Source organism: Phyllobates terribilis, unplaced genomic scaffold (assembly GCF_046119375.1).
Source record: "Phyllobates terribilis strain yellow unplaced genomic scaffold, ASM4611937v1 Scaffold_5__5_contigs__length_657084704, whole genome shotgun sequence".
NCBI lineage: Eukaryota > Metazoa > Chordata > Amphibia > Anura > Dendrobatidae > Phyllobates > Phyllobates terribilis.
The window spans coordinates 373,624,650-373,650,545 of record NW_027362765.1 but is presented as its reverse complement, the minus strand read 5'-3'; the positions used below and the strand labels follow the sequence as shown (position 1 = coordinate 373,650,545).

General features: G+C 41.7%; 1 long non-coding RNA gene and 1 gene segment (V, D, J or C); both read right to left on the bottom strand.

The window, feature by feature from the left end:
* Nucleotides 1-5,173: 5,173 nt before the first annotated feature.
* LOC141271575 (T-cell receptor beta chain V region C5-like) lies at nt 5,174-6,305 on the bottom strand. The segment is given in 2 exon segments: nt 5,174-5,499; nt 6,260-6,305. Coding segments are annotated over 2 exon segments (372 nt in total).
* Nucleotides 6,306-23,697: 17,392 nt separating this feature from the next.
* On the bottom strand, nt 23,698-25,668 carry LOC141271182 (uncharacterized). Its single transcript, XR_012321858.1, has 3 exons — nt 25,201-25,668; nt 24,963-25,060; nt 23,698-23,831 (listed from the first exon to the last, which is right to left on the bottom strand). It is a non-coding gene; the product is annotated as an uncharacterized lncRNA (long non-coding RNA).
* Nucleotides 25,669-25,896: the final 228 nt, after the last annotated feature.

The window sequence follows — 25,896 nt, the reverse complement described above, 5'->3', positions numbered from 1 at the left end:
GTTTTGCTTATCTAGACACCTGCGAGTGTCAAGTGTATTTTCCCTGCCTGCTTTCTGAACTGTTCTGCCGCGTACCTCTGAATAAACTTCATTCTCTGCTTTGAAGAATTGTCTACACTGTTTTCCAAGGCTCTTTCAGCTCCTAGTAAGGACTTTCTTACATACATAGCCAACAGTTTTCGATTTGGCCAAAAGATATTTTAAGCCGCCACAACAACAAGGTATGGAAAACAAAAACAGTAGGAGCGCCAATGGTGAAGAGCCTGAGGTTTGGGGGGGGGGGGGGAATGAAGGGGAAGGATGTTGTGACCACTCACCTGGTCCTGTTGTGCAAAGGAGCCCCGCACAACAAGGGAAAACACTTCCAGGTGGGAGTCTGTAAGATGACCACAACTTAGCAGGAACTGCTGTAGGGAGCTTCTGTCTGCTTCAGCGGTCACATGACCAGGACCGTGTGACCGAAGTGGGCGTTCCACAATGACATCACGGCAGGTCCTGTAGTAGGCTAGTTGTAAATAGAGCAGCTTCCACCGCTCTCCACAGGGGAGATTAGCAATCAAGAAAGAAGGAATTGTGCGGTGTTAGTGAAGCGCTAGAAAAACTAGACAGTGGATTAGGTTATAACACACAAACCTTTTATTGTTTAGTACGCTCTCTAACAACAACAAGGTAGACTCTTTTGGCAGGGCCCTACTCTACTCTAACCTATTAAGCATTTCTTAAAATATCCAATACTATTTTTAGGTATATTTTTCTTTATTTTTCTTTAAGGGAATGTGTCATATACACTTTTTTAAATTGATTAATAATACCACATATATTGGACAAATACCATCACAACATGACCGGATCACATATTACCACCACATAGTGACCAAATAATACTATATACAAGGAACAAATACCACCACACCATGACCAGATCACATATTATCACCAGATAGTGACCAAATACTACAATACTGATCATTAATAAACAACAACAATATTATTATTATAAGTGCCATTATACACAGGAGCTCTGTACATAGTATACAGTGTGTATAGACTCACCAGTGACATCATACACAAGAGCTTAGTATATAGTGTCAGTGTAGAGGTACCCCCTCTTTCCTTATGCTCACCGGGCACAATACAACAGTAAGGGCAATAATGCCCTGATGACGGCCCTGACTATAGTGCAAAACATAAATACATATTAATGGTATAATACTATAATGGGGGCTTCCAATAAATATATAAGAAAACAATGGAAGCAAAAAAAACAAAATCATAATAATGGTCTATATTGAAATTTATCAAAAACAGATAAAACAGAGTGAAAAAGGGAGTGTAGAACAAAGAACCCCACTCACCCAGGGGCCGACTACATAATGACCATATAGATGCTTGATGCCAAAAAAACGAACCCCAGCTTCTTCTGCAAAATGTGCGTTGGGTTCTGTACCCCACCCCCAGGCTGTTCCAGCTCTCTTTCCATCATTGGTATTTATTCTATATCCCTCCTTGGAAGTGCATTGCGCCCTAGAAAGGGTTTTTCCATGAACAAAAGTTCATTTTAGATTAACCTAAATAACTTCCACAATTGGATGTGTTTAAATAAAATGTCCCTGTGCTGAGATAATGTTATACATGTGCCCCTGCTGTGTACTGTGTAATGGCTGTGTCTGACCGTGCAGGAACATGGTCTGATCATACCACATCTCCTGGGCAAGGGAGGATGTAAAAGAGTATACAGACACTACAGCACGGGATCGCAACTGATTTTTTCTTTGAAGTAAAACATTGTTTGAAAACAGACAGGGAAATGTTTTACCTCATAAAAAGAATCAGCTGTGATTCCCTGCTGTCCTGCCTGTATACTCTTTTGCCTCCTCCCCTGCCCAGGAGATGTGATATGATCAGACCATGGTCCTGTACGGTCAGACACGGCCATTACACAGTACACAGCAGGGGCACAATTATAAGATTATCTCAGCACAGGGACATTTTATCTAAACACATCCAACTGTGTCTATTATCTATCTATTATCTATCTATTATCTATCATCCATCTATTATCTATCTATTATCTATCTATTATCTATCTATCTATTATCTATCTATTATCTATATATTATCTATCATCCATCTATTATCTATTATCTATCTATCATCTATCTATCATCTATCTATTATCTATCTATCATCTATCTATTATCTATCTATTATCTATTATCTATCTATTATCTATTATCTATCTATTATCTATCTATCATCTATCTATTATCTATTATCTATCTATTATCTATTATCTATCTATCATCTATCTATTATCTATTATCTATCTATTATCTATCATCCATCTATTATCTATCTATCATCTATCTATCATCTATTATCTATCTATTATCTATCTATTATCTATCTATTATCTATTATCCATCTATTATCTATCCATTATCTATATATTATCTATTATCTATCTATTATCTATCTATTATCTATCTATTATCCATCTATTATCTATCTATTATCTATCTATTATCTGTCTATTATCTATCTATTATCTATCTATTATCCATCTATTATCTATCTATTATCTGTCTATTATCTATCTATTATCTATCTACCTATCTATTATCCATCTATTATCTATCTATTATCTGTCTATTATCTGTCTATTATCTATCTATTATCTATCTATTATCCATCTATTATCTATCTATTATCTGTCTATTATCTATCTATTATCTATCTACCTATCTATTATCCATCTATTATCTATCTATTATCTATCTATTATCTGTCTATTATCTATCTATTATCTATCTATTATCCATCTATTATCTATCTATTATCTGTCTATTATCTATCTATTATCTATCTATCTATTATCCATCTATTTTCTATCTATCTATCATCTATCTATCTATTATCTATTATCTATCTATTATCTATCTATTATCCATCTATTATCCATCTATTATCTATCTATTATCTATCATCTATCTATCCATTATCTATCTATCATCTATCTATTATCTATCTATCCATCTATTATCTATCTATTATCTATCATCTATCTATTATCTATCTATCTATCTATCTATTATCTATCTATTATCTATCTATCATCTATCTATTATCTATCATCTATCTATTATCCATCTATTATCTATCTATTATCTATCTATTATCTATCTGTTATCTATCTATTATCCATCTATTATCCATCTATTATCTATCTATTATCTATCTATTATCCATCTATTATCTATCTATTATCTATCTATCTATCTATCATCTATCTATCTATTATCTATTATCTATCTATTATCCATCTATTATCCATCTATTATCTATGTATTATCTATCTATTATCTATCTATTATCTATCTATCATCTCTCTATCTATTATCTATTATCTATCTATTATCTATCATCTATCTATTATCTATCTATCATCTATCTATCTATTATCTATCTATTATCTATCTATTATCCATCTATTATCCATCTATTATCTATCTATTATCTATCATCTATCTATCTATCCATTATCTATCTATCATCTATCTATTATCTATCTATTATCTATCTATTATCCATCTATTATCCATCTATTATCTATCTATTATCTATCATCTATCTATCTATTATCTATCTATCTATCTATCTATCTATTATCTATCTATTATCTATCTATCTATTATCCATCTATTATCTATCTATTATCTATCTATTATCTATCTGTTATCTATCTATTATCCATCTATTATCCATCTATTATCTATCTATTATCTATCTATTATCCATCTATTATCTATCTATTATCTATCTATTATCTATCTATCTATCATCTATCTATCTATTATCTATTATCTATCTATTATCTATTATCTATCTATTATCCATCTATTATCCATCTATTATCTATCTATCTATCATCTATCTACCTATTATCTATTATCTATCTATTATCTATCTATCATCTATCTATCAATTATCTATCTATTATCTATCTATTATCCATCTATTATCTATCTATTATCCATCTATTATCTATCTATTATCTATCTATCATCTATCTATTATCTATTATATATCTATTATCTATCATCTATCTATTATCTATCTATCATCTATCTATCTATTATCTATCTATTATCTATTATCTATCTATTATCTATCTATCATCTATCTATTATCTATCTATTATCTATTATCTATCATCTATCTATTATCTATCTATCATCTATCTATCTATTATCTATCTATTATCTATTATCTATCTATCATCTATCTATCATCTATCTATTATCTATCTATTATCTATTATCTATTATCTATCTATTATCTATCTATCATCTATCTATTATCTATCTATTATCTATTATCTATCATCTATCTATTATCTATCTATCATCTATCATCTATCTATTATCTATCATTTATCTATCATCTATCTATTATCTATCTATTATCTATCATCTATCTATTATCTATCTATCTGTTATCTATATATTATCTATCTATTTATCTATTATTTATCTATCATCTATCTATCATCTATCTATTATCTATCTATTATCTATTATCTATCTATTATCTATCTATTATCTATCATCTATCTGTTATCTATATATTATCTATCTATCATTTATCTATTTTCTATCTATCTGTTATCTATATATTATCTATCTATTTATCTATTATTTATCTATTATCTATCTATCATCTATCTATTATCTATCTATTATCTATTATCTATCTATTATCTATCTATTATCTATCATCTATCTGTTATCTATATATTATCTATCTATCATCTATCTATTTTCTATCTATCTATTATCTTTATATTATCTATCTATTTATCTATTATTTATCTATTATCTATCTATTATCTAGTATCCATTTGATCGAGCATCACATGGTTGAAACAAAGTTATTTACCTACAGTTTTGGAAAGGTGTGAAATTATGTCTAATTTGCCTTTTTTTCTCAGTTTTTTTGTGTTGTTCTAATACACACAAAGGAAATAAACACGTGTATAATGAAACATGTGTAACTGCAATAATTTTGTCGGAGAAATACTTCATTTCGGCCATGACTGTAAATACTGATTGCTGTGCTGAGAGCGGCAGCGCCCCCTGCAGGTCTCTTCGGTGTATGGACAGGTTTTGTGCAGTCAGTTCCTCTGCAGTTTGCTGCCGTGGCTGCTGGAAGCGCAGAAATACACGGCGGAGTCCTGGGCCTCGGCACCGGCCTTGCTCAGCCATGACTGCAGGTTGGACGGTCTCTGCAGCTTCCAGCCCGGGTACCCAGCCTCCATGTCTGTGGTGCTGGGGTCTGCAGAATACACCATGGTCTGCAGAGCTTCGCTCGGCTTCTGCTGGTACCAAACTGCAACGTAATTGTCCTTGCTTGTTTGGTGGCAGGAGATGTTCACAGGTTGCCCGGCCCGGACTATCAGGAGCCGGTCGCTCTGGGTCACCTCCACTTTCTGGCACCAACCTGAAATACCCAACACAATCATCAGCGCCAACAGATCTATCGGAGATAAGCAGCCGCCCTCTACATCTGGCACCGCTTATCCACAGAAATAGTTTCAGAAATTAAATAATTCCATCCATCTAATAGCAAATGTGGAGGTTTTACATGAGATTGTCGGCAGAAGTTGAGGAGGTATTACAAGTGTCAGGGGACTATGACAACACTTATGGGACACATCATCTAAAAACCTGATGTCCAAGGCCATTAAATCGGTCCTCATATATTAAATTTGCAGAAAAGATCCTGCAGTTTCTAATATAATTTGTGTTTCTGTTCTTTACCATTTTCAAGATCTCTGCTTGCTGTTCATGAATGGAGTAGTCACTTTTACATCAAGAGGCTGAAAACCCATCCAGATCCTAAGATTTGTTACCATTGTCTCAGATAGAGTCTGACTCCAGAGTGATACATTGTAACAAAGAAGTGCTGCTCTTTACAGCATCTCTTTGGAGGAACTGGATACAATTGTACCAAACCTTCAGCTGTGTGAAACATTTAGTCTTTACAAGTTTTTCAGCTGCTGTTTTGAAATCACTGACAGCAAGCAGAAATTTTGAAATGGGAAGAAATGGAAACAGAAAGTTGCAGGAACTTTTCAAAGTTTTAGAAAGTTTCAGAACTGTATTCTACAGGGATTGAGCGTCAGGTATATAATAGACATTAAGAAAGTTCTCCATAAAGAAAATGCAAAATCAGGAACTAGTCAGATATTAACCCTTACCTTGGAGAATTCCCATAATCAGAATCACTTGAATCTGGTTAATCATAGTAATGGTCCTTTAAATATCCTATAAGACAAAGTTACAAGTTCAGGTTTTATTTGTTTGTTGTTCAAAATTGATCTGAACTGGAAAAAATTTCTAGGTGAAGTCCTCTTTCTATCCTCAGCGTCCTTGTTTAGTTTTCTACTGCTCATCCAGAAGAGTTGTGGTCGTGGTTCTTTATCGTATGATTTATGAAATCTTTGTTTCCTGTTCCCTCCCACAGCAGAATTTGCAGTTACTCCAATTCACAGGAGTTGACAACAGTAATATTGGTGCCGCAGTAGATACTGCACCTCATTTTGAATTACACATTTTTTTCTTAAAAAAAAAAAAATCTGTTTGAGCCACAAACCCTGCCTTAGGAGTGCTGGATCACTCTTCTTGCTTCTTTACTTATCTAGATTTGCCTAAAACAGGCCCCATACTTAAAAAAGCTGAAATTAAAATTCCACAATCCCCGCCCCAGAAGAGCTGGTCACTGCCCCAGAAGAGCTGGGCACCGCCCCAGAAGAGTTAGGTTCATACCACTTTTCTATTCCTTGAAGTAGAGAAGGACTCTGTCCTGCACAGCTGTGCACCACTCAACCCTTGGGGTCTACTTTATGTGTGGTCTCCTATAAATAAATCCCATCTCAGCCATAGACGCAGTCTTTATGTTAGAGACACTTTAAAGTGTTGAAATTATATCTCAGCTGTGAAGTTTTTCTCACTTGAATATTCAAACAATTTTTGGATCTTTTATTCGTGATCTGTGGGGCTTAAATTTTATGCTATTTTCATGTTCTTACTTTTTTTATTTTTTGGCCGCTATCAGGCAATATCATGGGGAGGAGAAAGAAAATATGTGGGTTTTTTTATATTTGTTTTTAAAAAATATGACCACAAAGGGTCATTCAAATATATTTTGAAATGTGTTCACCTTTCTGTAACAAATAATTATTCATATATTGGACACATTTTGTTTTTCGATGAGGGGGGGTGGAGCTGGTAACAGACATTTCAATTGGCAGTGGCTTTTTTTAATCATTAAATTATTTTTACTTACCGTTTTTTTCTTTATTTGTATTTTCATGTATTTCACATATTGTGCCCCCATAATGTCACGCAAGGTGTGGGAAAGAAAGTGCAACACAAAGGGAAGAGAGAAGGAAACCCAGACTCTAGGGAAAGGGGGGAGTGGAGACCTCTTGGCTGATAGAATATCACCCTGTCTCCCAAAACATCCCTATATTGGTTCTTCACCAATCGCCACATGCGTTTCTCGCCCTGTCTTTCCCTGGCATTTCGCCCTGGCTAGAGAAGGGAAGGGATGAGCGCTAGTCGATCCCCACTGAACACTAAAGACAACAGAGGAGAACAAACAAGGGAAATTGCTTAGCTATAGATGACTTCAGACAAATGCGCACATGTCCTCAAGCACCAGAGAGGAAGAAGTGCTGCTCTTGCTCAAGCCTACAGAAGGAGTAATGAATATCGCTGGCACCTCCCTCTGACACACAGCAGGCATATATACACCCAGGCCAGGGTGTTAATAAGCCTGAGGAAGGTAGCCACTGTGTCCTAGAGACAGCCTCTAAGAAGGTGTCTGTAATGCCAAACGTAGAGATCTCCTGCAACCAACTGCAGGGCGACTGTCACCTCTGTACACACCCGTGACACATAAGGTCATAAAAGACTATTGAGGGGGCATTTCAATATTCAAATCCTTTTTTTTTTACCTGATTTTTCCTGTAACTGGGATTGGTTTACTAGCCCTAGTTACAGTGGAAATGCAACCTCCTGGCTGCATAGCAGAGCTGACTGGGTCTCATGGGACAGTAAAAATCTAATGAGATAATTAACCACCTATCACATAGATTAGACACGTATTGTTCATATGTAGTCCAAAGCACTACATGCCATAAATAACATATGGGAAACCACCAATTGAGAAAGTGCCAGTTAATTAAAAAATTGTTTAGATCTCATCCATTTGAGCCGGTGCGCCTCCATTCTAATAAAGTGCTCCATAGAAGTATCCTAAAGTGGTAAGCATCTCCTATAAGAAGTGTAGAGTGTTATGTAGTACCCCAGGAGTCCGGTTGCCACAGTGGCATTGTCTCCCTCACAAGAGGTGATGCCATGCCTGGAAGTAAGCAGGGGTCCCCTAGTCAGGTTTTGCTAGCATGCAACATTTTCCTGGCTCCAGACCAGCAAGGGGAGATCTGGAGGCGGGGTTAGTTAGTGTGAGGAGAACAGACAGGAGTTGAAGTCAGGACGTCGACGAGGAAAGACCTAGGGAGTGGAGCTGCACGGCAGTTCACCCCAGAGGGAAGCGCAGAAGAACCGGACACCGGAGTCCGAGGTTGTGGGGCACCGAAGGCCCAGCAGCAGAAACCGGAGGGCTGGAGACTGCAGGTCTCCTGGCCCCATCAGACGCCCGGAGGCTCAGCAGCACGATAGGGCCCAGCACCGCCACTTGGGAGCGACACTCCAGGAAGGCCCGAGCACAAAGACGTTTTACTCAGGGACAAGGGCTGCAGCACAGCTACAAGCAGCAGGGCCAAAGAGGTAGCGCAAAAGGGAAGGCCTACAACTCCACCTGGCTAGGTGGATCCCCCAACTTGCTTCCAGGCCGCCTGGACCTCTACTACCAGCTAGTACCCGTGCCCCGGTCTGCCTAACCACCGCAAGCAAAGATAAGAGGAAACCGCCATTAAGTTGTGGACTGAATATTAACTGCGACATCCTCTGCACTACACCATAACAGCAACGTCTACACTGCCCTGGAGCTAAGCGCTACCTGTGGAGAGCTAAACCAACTCTGCTGCATTAACAACAGCTCCAGAGGACCTGCTCCGCAGCGGCTGCTCCCTTTAGCCGCATACCACAGGTGGCGTCACGAACTGTATATAAGAACTTTAATTCCCCTGTAAATACCCCTTTTTACTGACCGCCCTGTGTCACGGACCGGGTCACCGCCACTGTGACATATCCCCTAGCAACGACCGGGCCCGCTACTGAGTACCCCACGGCCCAGGGGGGGCGCGAACTTGGCATCACTAACAGGATACACGAAGCCCGGTATAACCGGGTCCTGTGTGCCATAGACTGTACTGAACTGTGTTATCACATCATTTGCCGTCAGCCGAGGGGACGCAGGAGGCCCCGATCCGGAATCACCGGGTAAGAGATCCTTCCGCCTGCAGAGCAGCATACTGGTACGTCAGCAGATGCCCAGGACCTGGCTGAGGTTCACTAGGGGGTAGAAGGATGCCCAACCGAGGAGAGGATTAAGCCGCGGCCGCCGCCACTGTAATACCGTTATCAATGCCGTATATACCAGGGGCGGCATGGTTGCCCCAGTACTCAGGGGAGTCGCACACCCTGAACTACTTTGAGGAGAGACTGCGCAGTTGTTTAAAGTGTACCCCCTGTCTGAGGAGTGAAAAGTCAGCATCCTCATAGGCCAGCTAATCGGTGCAGCCCAGAGAGATGTGAAGTCCTGGCCGGGCAGAGACAAAGGCACAGTCAAGGAAATACTGGCCCGGTTGAAGGAGACCTTTGACACCCGCACCGCAGCAGAGATTAAAATAAAGTTCTACGGGTGCAAACAAAGGGTGCATGACAGTGTACGGGACTATGCTCTAAACCTGCAGAAGACCCTGCGGGTCATTAAACAGGTGGACCCCGACAGTGTGCTAGATGAGGACAGATTGCTGACTGAGCAGTTTATTGAGGGGCTCCTGTCTAACGCTCACAGGACACAGCTGCGCATAATGGCTCTGCAAAACCCTGATCTCGACTTTGTGCAATTTAAAGACCGAGCCATCTGGGTGCTGCGAGAACCAACCCCAGGCGACACTGCATCCCTCCTCGTCCAGCTATCACATACCACCAACAGGTGGCGTCCTTTCCCCTAGCACCTGTGGAGGCTGACGCACAGACTCTAGACTCTAGACAACGACCCGTCTGCAGACCTGCGCCTTCAGGTCCAGGAGCTGACCAAAAGTGTGGCTACACTAACTAAAACCGTGCAGGCCATGCAAGTGTCTCCAAAGGAAAAGATCCAGCTGGCTTCCAGTCCAGATGACGTCCTGTGGCGACGATAGAGAAGAATTCCACCGACCAGAGGGAGGGACAGCGATCGCTACGACCAGGACGGACAACCCATCTGCCGCCGCTGTCAAAAGGCGGGGCACTACGCAAGATTCTGTAATTTGAACGTGCAACCCCTGGGGCAGAGGACCAACCCCCAGGAGCAAGACGACCAGGCCCACAAAGCTGGCGAGACAAGTACGTGGAAGGACGGCCGGTCCTGCCTTTCGTGCTTGATGGTATCCCGATGAACGCACTGTTGGACACTGGGTCCCAGGTGACAACAATGCCATATATCCTTTATAAACAATACTGGACTGATTCAGACATTACCCGCCGTCCAGATGAACATCTTAGTATCTTTGCCAGCAATGGTCAGCCCTTGCCTCAGGTGGGGTATAAAGAGGTGACCATAAAAGTTGGCCGAGTAGAATTGCCATCACAAGGAATGATTATTGTTAATATTGATCACCGAGAAAGTCATCCCATGATAACTGTAGGCACCAATGTGATAGAGAATTGTCTTAGGGAAATTATTCTTCAGTTGCAGCAGGTCGCAGAGACTGCCAGTTCCAGTCAGCAGCGAGTTCTGCAGAAGGAGTTCAGAGCCCTGATGAAAAGACAACAGGTAGAGCTGTCTGGAGGAGAAGTTGGCAGTGTCAGAAAGAGTGATCCATTCCCCATTGCAATGCCCCCTAGGAGTGAAATGTTAATATTGTGTCGGGCAGCAATTGGTCTCAGGGGTCAAGATTATCAGGCCCTGGTAGAGCCCGTGTATTCCGACAGTAGGCCCACCATCTTGACAGCCAGGGGGGTAGTCGATGTCCGCAAGGGGAGAGTACAGATACGCATCCTGAATTGTGGGGAGAAAGAGGTCCATTTACCCCGGTATCCTACCCTTGCTATGCTGTTCACTGTCAGTAACAACGCAATAAAGGCAGTGGAACCCTTGCCTCCATCTACACCGGCGGAGGATAACGGCTCCAAGGGGCAGATGGAGGATTGGCATCAGAAGCTACAAGTAGGCACTGACTCCACCCCTTTGAACCAAAAGCATGGAGTATACCGGGTGGTCCAAGAATATGAGCGAGTCTTCAGCAAACACCCACTAGACTTTGGGCAGGTAAAAGGGGTCCAACATCATATCCCCACAGGCAGGGCCGGCTCCAGGTTTTTCTGGGCCCCGGGCGAATGAGTCTCAGTGGCCCTTTTAACACATACACGATTCATGATGCACAGATACGACGGAGAAATATATATATAGTACACAGGGCCCAGCCTGCCACTTCATCCTTCACATATGCAGACATGCGCACGCACACACGGTACGCAGACACATGCGCGCACACACGGTACGCAGACATGTGCACGCACACACGGTACGCAGACATGCGCATGCACACACGGTACGCAGACATGCGCACGCACACACGGTATGCAGACATGCGCACGCACACACGGTACGCAGACATGCGCACGCACACACGGTACGCAGACATGCGCACGCACACACAGTATGAAGACACACGCACGCACACATGGTACACAGATATGTACACATACAGACATACACACATTTTTACACAAATTCTTAAAAACATATATAAAACAGACAAATATATATACACAGTCACACACACTGACATTCACATACATGCACTCACAGACCCATTACAAATATTTTTAATATGGGGATTGGGGAAGCCTCACTCACCTGTCCCCGGTCCAGTGTCCTGTCCAGCAGCTCCTCAGGTATGGGGCAGTGCAGGGCCTCCGGCGTGTCACAGACATCATGGTCCTGGACCATCAGAGGGGCCCACTTGCGGTCGGGTCCGGGCCGCTCCCCCCCATCTGTGCAGGACCTCCGACTGTGTTTGATTGCCGACACTCCCCCAGACATGGCAGCGCGCTGTGCGGCTGTGTCTGCTAGTATTGACGCAGCAGGAGCGACACACAAGCACAATTAAAGGCGCAGTGCCGTCGACCCTGCCGTGTCATTACTAGCAGACACAGCCGCACAGAGCGCTGCCGTGTCTGGGGGAGTGCCGGCAATCAAGCAGCGCCTGCGTCACTGAACTGATTTTCCAGGGCCCCGGCACTTGCCCGGGTATGCCGGGTGCTGACGCCGACCCTGCCCACAGGAGATCATCCGCCCATTAAAGATAGATACCGGTCTGTACTCCTAGCTCACTATCAATGTGCCAAAGGAATGTTACGGGAGATGAAGGAGGCTGGGGTGATCAGAGATAGTTGTAGCCCCTGGGCAGCTCCATTAGTTCTCGTCAGGAAGAAAGATGGTACAATGAGAATGTGTGTTGATTGCAGGCAGATTAACCGCATTACACATTAAGACACCTACCCATTACCCAGAATTAAGGAATCATTAGCTGCACTAAGATCTGCTAATTATTTCTCCACTTTGGATCTCACCAGTGGGTACTGGCAGGTTCCTGTGGCAGAGGCGGACAGAGAAAAGACCGCGTTTACAACACCAATGGGCCTCAGCGAGTTCAACTGCATGCCATTCGGGCTCTGCAATGCCCCAGGAACCTTCCAACAGTTAATGAAGTGTTGCCTAGGACACAAAAACTTCGAAACTGTCCTGCTGTGCCTAGATGTAATTGTCTACTCAAAGATATATGAAGACCACCTGGCCGAGGTGTTCGAAGCCCTATCTGGTTATTTCCTGAAAGTATAACCGTCCAAGTGCCACCTGTTGAAGCCCAAGGTGCAGTACCTAGGTCATGTGGTAAGCGCCGAGGGTGTAGCACGAGACCTGAAAAAGTCACTGTGATCAAGGACTGGCCAAGACCTTCCACTATTAAGGAAGTGCAGCAGTTCCTTGGGCTGGTAGGCTACTACAGGAGATTCATCAAGGGTTTCACCAAGATAGCGACACCCATGCAGGACCTCTTAGTGGGCCAGTCCAAGAAGGCCAAGAACTCGAAACCTCCATTCAAATGGGGTAAACCAGAAGACGAATCTTTCACTCGACTGAAAATGGCTCTTACTGGAGACGAAGTCCTGGCCTACCCCGACTATGGCCAACCCTTTATACTTCATACTGATGATAGCAACATAGGATTGGGAGCAGTGCTGTCCCAGGTGCAGCAAGGCAGAGAGAGAGTGATTGCCTACGCCAGCAGGAAACTCTGTCCTACAGAAAGGAACCCCGACAACTATAGTTCCTTCAAGTTGGAGTTTTTAGCCATAGTCTCGGCTGTAACAGAGCGCTTCAAACATTACCTCAGCTCCTCCAGATTTACAGTCTTCATGGATAACAACCCGCTGACACACCTGGAGACTGCGAAGCTTGGTGCCCTCAAGCAACGATGGATGGCCCGACTGTCTAACTACGAGTTTACCATCAAGTATCGGGCGGGGCATAAAAACACAAATACTGATGCGCTGTCCAGGATGCCCAACTTGCCAGATGGGGGAGAAGACCCGGAAGATCTGGAGGAGATAGAGCTACCCGCTTTCCATCGTCACGGGGTGACCCAGTGCTCCCACTGTGTGAGGGACAAGCACTCCGCCAGCAGAGAGGCCACGTTCAACCCATTGCCCCATCATGGATGGGCAGAGACGCAGGATAGCGACCCAGCTGTCTGCCTGGTAAAGGAGTTGCTGACACAAGCTGACTCGTACCCTGCTCCAGATGCTCCACAGGAGACCAAACAGTTGTGGAAGGAGAAGGGCAAATTGTTCGTCTACGAGGGAAAGCTGTGTCGAAGAAGCATCAACTCCCGGACACACGAACTGGTCTGGCAGGTGGTAGTCCCGAGGCGGGATGCGCCAATGGTCTTAGAAATGTACCACGATGGAGCAGGACTCTTCGGGTGGAAGAAGTTGGAAGTCCTGCTACGTGAGCGATTCTACTGGGTTGGCATGAGGAAAGCAATCGAGAGATGGTGTCAAGAATGTGGTCCATGCAACCTGAGACGGAATGATTTTCCCCGGACCTTCAGGAGGGGAATTCATGGCATTATCTGGTGCCTTGTATTCCTCTGGTACTGAAGGGGTTAAATGGAAGGAAGATGTTTTCTTAGGTCACGTCAACAAGGTGATAGGGTGAAGTGATTGGTGAGTGGGTCCAGCCACTAAGTGGTCAGTGGTAGAGCAGACAGTATTTTTTGCCCTGGTGACTGCCCCTGATTGGTCTGGACTTTGGTTACCGGGGAAGTGCAGGGTGATATAGGTGGGCAGCGCCGGAGGTGTGTGTCTGTTCACCGGCGCTGTCATACCTGGGAGCTGCCCCACCCACCCTCCCCCATTTTATGCGTTTAGTCACGGCCGGGGTTAGTCGTCCAGGGATCTGGATGGACAGGTAATTTTGGTTAATGGGCTTGAGCCTTATGGCTAAGCTGCGGGTTGATAAAGGTTTGAACTTGTTTTTTAATAAAGTTGAAATATTTATTGGTTTATACTTAAAGTTATGAGTTTTTAATATTTTAAATATTTAAATAAAGGCCGTGGTCAATTGTTTTCCATCTAATCAATGTGTCAAGTATGTTGTTTTTTGCGCTATTTAGATAAAGGTTGGAGTAATGTATAATGCCACGACCGTGACAGCCAGAGGGCTCCCCTGCAGCCCATAATCACCAAACAACCACTTGAACTAGTAGCCTTGGACCACGTGAAGCTAGCCCCAAGCCGGTCAGGCTATGTCTACGCTCTCACCATAGTAGACCGCTACTCCTGGTTCTTGGTAGTAGTGCCAGTGAAAGATTAGACGGCAACCAAAGCGTTTCAACAACACTTTTGTCGCCAGCACGGTTACCCTGAACAAGTGCTTACCGACCAAGGTCCAACCTTTGAAGCAGAAGTGTTTCAAGAATTCTGTAACTTGTACGGCTGCAAGAAAATAAGGACGATGCCGTATCATCCCCAGACCAACGGCTTGTGCGAAAAGATGAACCAGGTGGTGATAGACCTGTTGAAGACGTTGCCCCTTGAAGAACGTAGCCTGTGGCCAGAGAGGTTGCCAGATTTGGTGGACCTATATAACCACATCCCGGTGAACTCCACCAACTGTACACCCTCTTAACTGATGAGAGTAACACCTGGTAAGCTACCCATTGACTTGGACATGGGAGTCTTAACACCAGAGACGACATCACCAAATGCAGATTGGGATACTGAGCGGCAGCAACAATACCGCAAGGTGCAAGAATGTATTGAGAGAAGTTTGTCCCAGGCGAGACCAAATCAAGAGAAAATTTACAATCAGCACGCACCTGCAGTTCCCTTGTCACCTGGAGAACAAGTACTTAAGAGGAAAAGACGAGTCCACAAGTTAGATGACCAGTGGGAGGTTGAGCCATACACCGTCCTACCCTCAAATTACAATAACACCAAGGTGTGCCTCATCAGCAAAGATGGAGGGAAAACTTCAGCGGCAGTCTCAAGAGACCACATGAAGATATCTCCTGAACAGTTGAAACACAGAGAAGAAGACCAAGACAGCCCTCAGCCCACAGAAAAAGTGGAGGAAATGGTCCAGACAGTCCTTGGAGCATTTCTCCAGTCTTGGACGCAGGTGAACAGAGCAATTGTGGTACCGGTCCTGACCTTTCTCCAAGCGGCCTCACCGGAAGGTGCAGAGGCTCCAGAACATCTGGAAGACCAGTCGGCCCTAGAGACAAATGCTTCATCAGCAGCAGATCAGGAGAATCTACCCTCTGCTAGCAGTGAACCTGTCGTGCCCATGGTGAGCCAAAGAATTTGTAAGAGATTACCCAGCTTACCGGTGTTACCTCAGACTACCCGTAGTGTAGTTCGCACTGAACCCACCACACCAGGGGTAGACACTAGGGACCAGGGTAGGTCAGTGACAACAAAAGTACTACATAGATCAACCCGGAGTACTAAAGGTCAGCTCCTTGCCCCCTGGAGGAACTAAAGTGTAAGAGAATAAAAGTGTATGTTATAAATAGTTGTAATGCTAGAAATATATATATTTGTTAAATTTATGGACAATTGGACCACAGGACTAGGTGTGGTCAGGACAATGTTGGATATAGTTACTAATTGGCCTAGAAAATAAACCTCAGGCATGACTGAAGACCAGGCCCACCGAAAGAGTGCCCTGAAGCCACGCCCAGGGGCGATACACAAAGTGGGTTGATGTGGTTCCCAACAGCCAAATTTCAGTTACCCGGATTGTGGTGTAAAGACTAAGCGCCGCAGTGACTGCTTTACGTTTTTGTTGGGTTTTTGTAATTTTTGATTATTGTAACCTGTTTGTAATGTGAATTGTTATTGTTGATTGTTAATTTTAAAAAGGTATCCTCAGTCCGGGAGTACTGAAGTTAACTAGGGGGGAATGTGGCACCCCAGGAGTCCGGTTGCCACAGCGGCATTGCCTCCCTCACAAGAGGTGATGCTATGCCTGGAAGCAAGCAGGGGTCCTCTAGTCAGGTATACCAGCATACAACACTTTCCAGGCTCCAGACCAGCAAGAGGAGCTCCTCCCCTTAGCAACTGGGATCTGGAGGCAGGGTTAGTTAGTGTGAGGAGAACAGACAGGAGTTGAAGTCAGGACGTCGATGAGGAAAGACCTAGGGAGTGGAGCTGCACGGCAGTTCACTCCAGAGGGAAGCGCAGAAGAACCGGACACCGGAGTCCGAGGTTGTGGGGCACTGAAAGCCCAGCAGCAGAAACCGGAGGGCTGGGGACTGCAGGTCTCCTGGCCCCATCAGACACCCGGAGGCTCCGCAGCACGATAGGGCCCAGCACTGCCACATGGGAGCGACACTCAAGGAAGGCCCGAGCTGCCTGCCATACGGGTGAGCACAAAGACGTTTTACTCAGGGATGAGGGCCACAGCACAGCTATAAGCAACAGGGCCAAAGAGGTAGCGCAAAAGGGCAGGCCTACAACTCCACCTGGCTAGGTGGATCCCGCAACTTGCTTCCAGGCCGCCCGGACCTCTTCTACCAGCTAGTACCCGTGCCCCAGTCTGCCTAACCACCGCAAGTAAAGATAAGAGGAAACCGCCATTAAGTTGTGGACTGATTATTAACTGCGGCATCCTCTGCACTACACCATAACAGCAACGTCTACACTGCCCTGGAGCTAAGCTCTACCTGTGGAGAGCTAAACCAACTCTGCTGTGTCACCATCAGCTCCAGAGGACCTGCTCCGCAGCGGCTGCTCCCTTTAGCCGCATACCACAGGTGGCGTCACGAACTGTATATAAGAACTTTAATTCCCCTGTAAATACCCCTTTTTACTGACATCTCCCCTAGCAACGACCAGCCCGGCACCGAGTACCCCACGGCCCAGGGAGCGCGTCAGTTACACCATTATTTGTGGATTTTTTTTTTCCACAAATAAAGGTATTGCGCTCTGCACTTTATTTAGGAGATACTTACCACTGTAAGATACTCCTATGGAGGGCATATACATCTTTTGTCACTCAGCACTTTACTAGAATGGAGGTAATGTTCCTGAGAAGATACACGTGCCTCATTTTTTCTTCCTTTCCCCCTTTACGAGTAACACTCCCCTGATGACCTCTCATTATTGAGAAAGAAACGCGTCGGGAGGCACATAATTTATTATGGGGTTCCTTTGTAGAGCCCACTTAGGTACTGCCTTTGTGTTAGGGCTGGAGTAAATACACGGGGCATGACAGGGCAGATTATAAGGGAGATTGGATCTGTCTTTCCCTGGAGTGCTACAACTGGAGGCGCACCGGCTCAAATGGGTGAAATCGAAACAATTTTTTAATGCACTGGCACTTTCTCAGTTTAGTGGTTTTCCATATGTTATTTATGGCCTGTAGTGCTTACGACTATAAATGAACAATACGTGTCTAATCTATGTGGTTGGTGGTTAATTATCTCATTAGATTTTTATTGTATTATTAGTAATGGTTACGTTTTAATAGGTTGTTTTTCTGCTATCTACCATATGATCCTGAAAAACTAGACCCTGTAAGTTCAAACAGGGATCACAGCTGGGTCTCATAGGACCCAGCAGCTCCTGCTCCCTTCCTAGACCCAGCGATCACATGACCGCTCAGCCTAGTGGGGGAAGTGTTGTCAGCGCTTCCTATTACTGTGAACACAGCTCTTTTTCAGTGGTATTTATATAGCGATAGAGAAGGCAGAGACCATAGTAAACCATCTCTGCCTTTCCTATGGAGAGTCTAGCTGTGTCTGACAGCTGACTCTCCGCTCCCACAACTGCTCTACTTTACTTGCATCTCTGCCTTCCCTATGAGGAGTCTAGCTGTGTCTGACAGCTGACTCTCTGCTCCCACAGCTGCTCTACTTTACTACCATCTCTGCCTTCCCTATGGGGAGTCTAGCTGTGTCTGACAGCTGATTCTCTGCTCCCACAACTGCTCTTCTTTACTACAATCTCTGCCTTCCCTTTGGGGAGTCTGGCTGTGTCTGACAGCTGATTCTCTACTTCCACAGCTGCTCTACTTTACTACCATCTCTGCCTTCCCTATGTGGAATCTAGCTGTGTCTGACAGCCGACTCTCCGACTCTCCGCTCCCACAGCTGCTCTACTTTACTACCATGGGGAGTCTAGCTGTGTCTGACAGCTGATTCTCTGCTCCCACAACTGCTCTTCTTTACTACAATCTCTGCCTTCCCTTTGGGGAGTCTGGCTGTGTCTGACAGCTGATTCTCTACTTCCACAGCTGCTCTACTTTACTACCATCTCTGCCTTCCCTATGTGGAATCTATCTGTGTCTGACAGCCGACTCTCCGACTCTCCGCTCCCACAGCTGCTCTACTTTACTACCATCTCTGCCTTCCATATGGGGAGTCCAGCTGTGTCTGACAGTTGATTATCCACTTCCAAAGCTGCTCTACTTTACTACCATGTCTGCCTTCCCTTTAGGGAGTCTGGCTGTGTCTGACAGCCAACTATCCACTCCTACAGGTGCTCTACTTTATTATCATCTCTGCCTTCCTTATGGGGAGTCTGACTGTGTCTGACAGCTGACTCTCCACTCCCACAGCTGCCCTACTTTACTATAATCTCTGCCTTCCCTATGGGGAGTCCGGCTGTGTCTGACAGCCGACTTTCCGCTCCCACAGCTGCCTTACTTTACTACCATCTCTGCCTTCCCTATGGGGAGTCCGGCTGTGTCTGACAGCCGACTCTCTGCTCCTGCAGCTGCTCTACTATGCAATGATGTATTAGAACTTTACTGCAGAGTAGATCTTGGACAGCCTGATGTTTAAAGTCTATGGGAGATCCGGAAATACAGATGTGAATACAATATTAACTTACTAATATATTTTTATTTACTATAGTGATCACTTCTTCTGGTCTAGGTTGGATGCACCAGCAGAAGTTATCACCCATCGGGTCCCATATACTGCTTAATAAACTTTTTTTTTTTTTAACTAGGTGACACTATTTAGAAACGTGTAGTTAACTTTGCTATTGGTTACAATTAAAAAAGTTCTGCTGATGCATGCCTCCATGATGTATGCCAAAAGGACAGTCTATGTCCAGTCAAAGGAGTTGTCTCCTCTCACATCAGAGATGAGCAGACGCGTGCACCATCATCAGATATTGGGTACATGTTTTATTTTAATACCCAGAACACGTGTAGGATATCCGCCATTCGTGCAAACTTCTATGAAAGTGTATGTGGCTGTAACGTCATCAGTATTGCTCCCCTCCGATGAGGAAGCGAGCAGGTCTGGACTATCCATTTTTTTATATTATACTTAAATTCCATTTCTATATTCATCATGACAGACCATTTGGCCACGGCAGCTTGGTATGAATAAGAAATGGCTTTGTGAGCATCCCATCCACACGCTGCGGCCGGACAGTGTACGATCTGAGATACTGCCAAATTGTCATAGATGTGATATTATAATTAAACGGCGCCCTCTATGGGCATAATCTGGAATGCACCGTCACTTTATTAATGCCGCGCTGCACGTTTTACGCATGCTCATGCACTGACTTATGTAACTGTGTTTGCTAGCTGCACAGAAATACACGGCAGAGTGCTCGGCTTTAGGGTCAGACAACTTTAATGAAGCCCTCGTAGTTTTGGTTCTATTTAGAGTCCAATCCGTAAAGTTGGCTTCCATATCCCCAGCTTGTGCACCCGTTGAGTAGACCATGAGCTCCAGACCCTGATGTGCCTTCTGTCGGTACCAAAACATAGCAAAGTAGGTATCGTCATTGTGCTGACAGTGAAGCTCGACAGGGTCCCCCGTCTTCTTTAGTAAAAATTGGGGGTCCTGGGATATTCGAAACCCTTGAGAGGAGCCTGGGGATTAAAGAAAATAGTGAGGTCTTACACTGGTTATTTCATATATAGTAAAAGAGAAATACAACAACATTATATATAATCTTTTAAGAGTTAAAAAAAAGGAAAATATTCTTCATGTTCTCCACCAATTAACGCAATTTCCAAGATGTAATAATAATTAACACTATTTACAAACAATAAAAAAGCAACAAAAAATACTAAATAATAATATATATTATATAAATAATAATAATTATGTAGTATTACGGCATAATAAAATATAGAAAGAGTAAAATAAAATGCAATAATAAGAAATACAAATAACATTCAATAAAAACTAAAACGTAATAATATAAAAAATAGTAGTAAGAAATAATGATAATAGAAAGAAAAATATATATAAAATAATGCAAAGTAAAAATACTACAAATAATATACAAATAAAATATAGAAAGAGTAAAGTAACATTAAATAATAAGAAATACAAATAACTATCAATAAAATAAATAAAAAATGGTAACAATACTAAGAAAAGGGCAATATAATAATAATACATTTCAAAATATAGAATAGTAAAAATGCAACAAATAATATACCAATAGTAAAATAATATGTAATAATAAGACTTACAAATAACACTCAATAAAAAAATAAAACGTGGTAACAATATTAAGAAAAATAGTGAGAAAAAGGCAATATAATAATTATTATTTTTATTATAAAAAAATAATCTGAAATAAAGCATAGTAAAAATGCTACAAATAATATACAAATAAAATATACCAATAGTAAAATAACATGTAATAATGACAAATACCATTCAATAAAAAAAATGTGGTAACGATATTAAGGAAAATAGTAAGAAAAAGGTAATATAATAATAATCCCAAAAATAATCAATATAAAATATACTATAGTTAAAATGCTACAAATTATATACAAATAAAGTATACAAATAGTAAAAAAAAAAAATATATAACAAATATGCAAATATATCATAATAATAATAAATAAATAATAAAATACTTCAAACAATGTAAAATAAAGAAAAGCATGCAGAATAGGAGTAAAAAATTAATGATGTTACCAGCAACCAAGTCCTTATAAAGTGTCTCACCTGGTATAACACAAAGACCCACAAGTATAAAGATTCTGTAGATCATCATATGTATATAGAAATTACTTTTTAATTCATTCATTAGTGTGACTTTATAGAAAAGGATAAAATTGTAAGAAAAACTCAAGTCTTCAAACCCGGAGTGTGACTTTGTCCTTAAATTCTAAAACTTTGCTGAATGAATTATCACCTATAGGGACGTGTGATATCTCCTGTCCCCTCCCACCATTATATCTGTCCCTGTGATCCGTCGCTGATACAATTCTTTTCCCCTCCTCTTTGCTTTCCCAGTTTGTGTCTTTCCTCTGCCCTAACGAACCAGGTTGTGGTAGAGAATCTTGAAACAAAGGATCTCTGATTTTAGGACAACCATGACCATGAAGAGAGATGGACACATGTCTGGCTTAGCAAAGTGAGTATCATTGTCACGCCAGGTGTGGGAAAGACTTAGTGCAACACAGAGGGAAGAGGGAAATGGAACACAGACTCTAGAGTAAGGGGGGGGGTGGAGACCTCCTAGTCTGGTGTAGTGTCACCCTGTCTCCCCTAACATCCCTGTATTGGCTCTTCACCAATGGCCACACGCGTGCCTCGCCCTGTCTTTCCCTGGCATATGGCTAAGGCTAGGGATGGGAGGAGATGAGCACTAGTCGATCTCCACTAAACTTTATTGACAACAAGGGTAGACAAACAGGGGGAGAATGCTTAGCTTTAGACAACTCCAGACAAATGCAAACTCGGCCTCATGCTCCAGAGCGGACGAAGTACTGCTCTTGCTAAAGCCTCACAAGTAGTAATGAATATCGCCAGCACCTCCCTCTCAGACACACCAGATATATAAACACCCAGGCCAGGGAGCTAATTACCAGAGGGAGGTAGCCGCTGGGTCCTAGAGACAGCCAGCCTCTAAGAAGATGTCTGTAATGCCAAATGTAGAGATCTCCTGCAACCAACTGCAGTGCGACTGTCTGTCACCTCTGACACACCCGTGACAATCGTCCATTGTGTTCTTTCATTCATCCCCGGACAGCTTCTCCCCTCCCCACTCCAGATGATTGACAGGTCTTTCCAATCTGTGCACATACAGATAGACCTGTCAATCAACTGGAGCAGAATGGGTAAAAACCTGCCAGGGGCCACATGGGGCTAATCAGGTCTCTCCCTACAGCAAATAGCCGACACCGGGGTGTTTAGGAAAAAAACATACACGGCTGCAATCGTCCATCCAGGTTCTGATTAATGCTGCCCAAACCACTGGCAGGTGACAGGTTCCCTTTAAGATTAAAACCCTAATTTTTTATTATTTTATTATTCTGTTATTGTTAATAATTAAAATTTAATTAAACTTTCCTATATGGTGTAAATAGTAATAGCGGGATGTATAAATGATAACACTAAAAAAAATCATTTTTTATATATAATTTCTTTTACTGTATTTATTTTTCAAACTTTAAGAGCTCCGAACTATTCAACAATAATAATACCAATAATAGTATAATAATAATAATAATAATAAAAAATAAAATTAATAATATAATAACTAAAAGACTATATTAATAATAATAGAATAACTTGAATAACTTATTAATAATTTGATCTGCAAGTCACAAGTAAGCAACGTGTGCATGAGACCTCACCCTGCAGGACTGTGAGGAGGGTTCATCATATCTGGTCTTTATAGATTTTGAGCTCTGCTGCCCCTACAGGACAGTCCAGGTAACTGCACCTTTCCCCTAGTGAACCCTCCAGGTTTTGGTGCTGGTTGTGACTTGGTTCTCAGTGGCTGTGATACTGGAAGCGCAGAAATACACGGCCGAGTCCTGGACTTCTGCTTTATCTTTTCTCAGGAATGATTCCCTGGCGTCTTGTTTGGTCATAGTCCAATTATTCTCAAATTCCTTCTCCATTGTCGCAGTGCTGACCCCAATCGTCATGGCCATCAGAGTCAAGTGTTGTCCTGCTCTCTGCTGGTACCAGTACATGTTGTATGAGCCGCTGGTGTCATCGTGGTCACAGGAGAGCTCCACCGGGCGCCCGGCGTGGAGGAGAAGACCGTATGGTTTCTGAGTGACCTCCACCGCCCGACACAGACCTGCCGGAGGCAAAATATCAGGCCACGTCAGGTCTGCTTCTACTGACTTCTAGGTTGTATGATTAAAAGGTTTTTGGTTTTTTTTTTCGTAAAACATTGCGACATTTTTGCAATTAGAAACAAATTCTTATTTATTTTTGCTTGTAATTGTGCTTCATAGTAAAGTTGTTGCTATATTTATTAGTAGTAGTAATATTTTGTTGCAGCAATGAACTCATGTAAGAATATATATCAATTGCATTAATATTATGCATCATAAGTATTTACTATTTTTCATAAGTAGAATTATTACTATTAATAATATTTCTACATTTTGTATCATTTTAGTTTTTTTTCTCATGTTAATACATTTATATAAAAAATAATACATCAGTAAAATAATAATAATGCTAATAATACTAATTCTACATTTTATATCATTATTGCTTTTTTCTCATCTAATAAATTTATATAAAAAATACATCAGTATAATAATAATGATAATAATATTAATATTTCTACATTTTATATAATTATTGCTTTTTTCTCCTTTTAATACATTTATATAAAAAATATTATACATCTGTATAATAATAATATTTCTACATGTTACAATTATTATTGCTTTTTTTTCTTATTTGAATATATTGATATAAAAAATTATACAACAGTATAATAATAATAATATTTCTACATTTTATATCATTATTGTTTTTTTCTTGTTTTAATACATTTATATAAAAAAATATTATACACCAGTATAATAATAATATTTCTACATGTTATATAATTATAGCTTTTTTTCTTGTTTTAATACATTTATATAAAAAAAATTATACATCAGTATAATAATAATAATATCTTTACATTTTATATAATTATAGCTTTTTTTCTCGTTTTAATACATTTATATAAAAAAATTAGACATCAGTACAATAATAATATTTCTACATTTTATATAATTATTGCGTTTTTTCTTGTTTTAGTACATTTATATAAAAAAATACATCAGTACAATAATAATAATTATAATAATACTTCTACATTTTATATAATTAATGTTTTTATCTCAATAATAATAATAATGATTATTATTAATATTATCTAACATCCTACAATAAACTTCACCAATATCATTAGAAATAGACTTACACATTATTAATCCCAGGGAGAGGTGAAAAATCATTGATCGCATTGTTCTGTCAGAGATTCTCTCACAATCAGTTCGTCAGGTTTGTTAGTATAGAAAACTAAACATAAAAAAAAGAAATAATAATCAATAGAAAAAAAGTCATTCCTCCCTTTTGCATTTTCCTTTGCCCTTTTGCATCTTCCTTTATGTCACGTTTTTTACAAGCAAAACTGTGAGAAATATGAATACTTATTGTACATGTGTCCCAGGAGATGATTCATTCCCAGCATCTGGCTATAAAGGAACCGTCTGCAGAAGGACCCTGCCCCCACTGGGGCCGGTGTAGGAGGAAATCAGGTACCATGAGCCCGACCCCATGACTCAATCCTGTCCTCACTGGCTGCAAATGGCCATAAAGGCAAGCAGCAAAGGCCAATCAGACTTTATCCTACCAGGGAGGCTGCAGGGGAATCTACTACAACATGGCAGCTATTCGGTGTTACAACGATGACTCAAGTCCAGAAGAATAGGAGTCGATTGCTACCCAGTGTTGCTCATAGAAGTGAATCGTAATATGATGTTCATATGACCCAACAGGGCAAAGGCTAAAGGGTTGGAATCATTAGAAGGTAACAAAATAGTTTAAAGACCCAAAAAAAGTCATGTGTGAATACGGTCTAATTGCTGTTTCCCCAGCTGTGATCTTCCTGAGAACTTTCTCGACGCCGTGGTGAAATAATTCTCTGATAGAAAGTGAGGAACATTAAATTATACAACCCCAAAATAAGTTGCATTGATGTGATGACGATGGAGTGGAACCTAAAGGATGGATGTTAGGAAACATACAGTAAATTATGAAAACACAGCGCCCCCTAGAGGTCCCTGCTCTCTACTGCTCCCTTTGCCACACAGCGCCCTTTAGAGGTCCCTGCTCCCAACTCCTCCCTTTGTCAT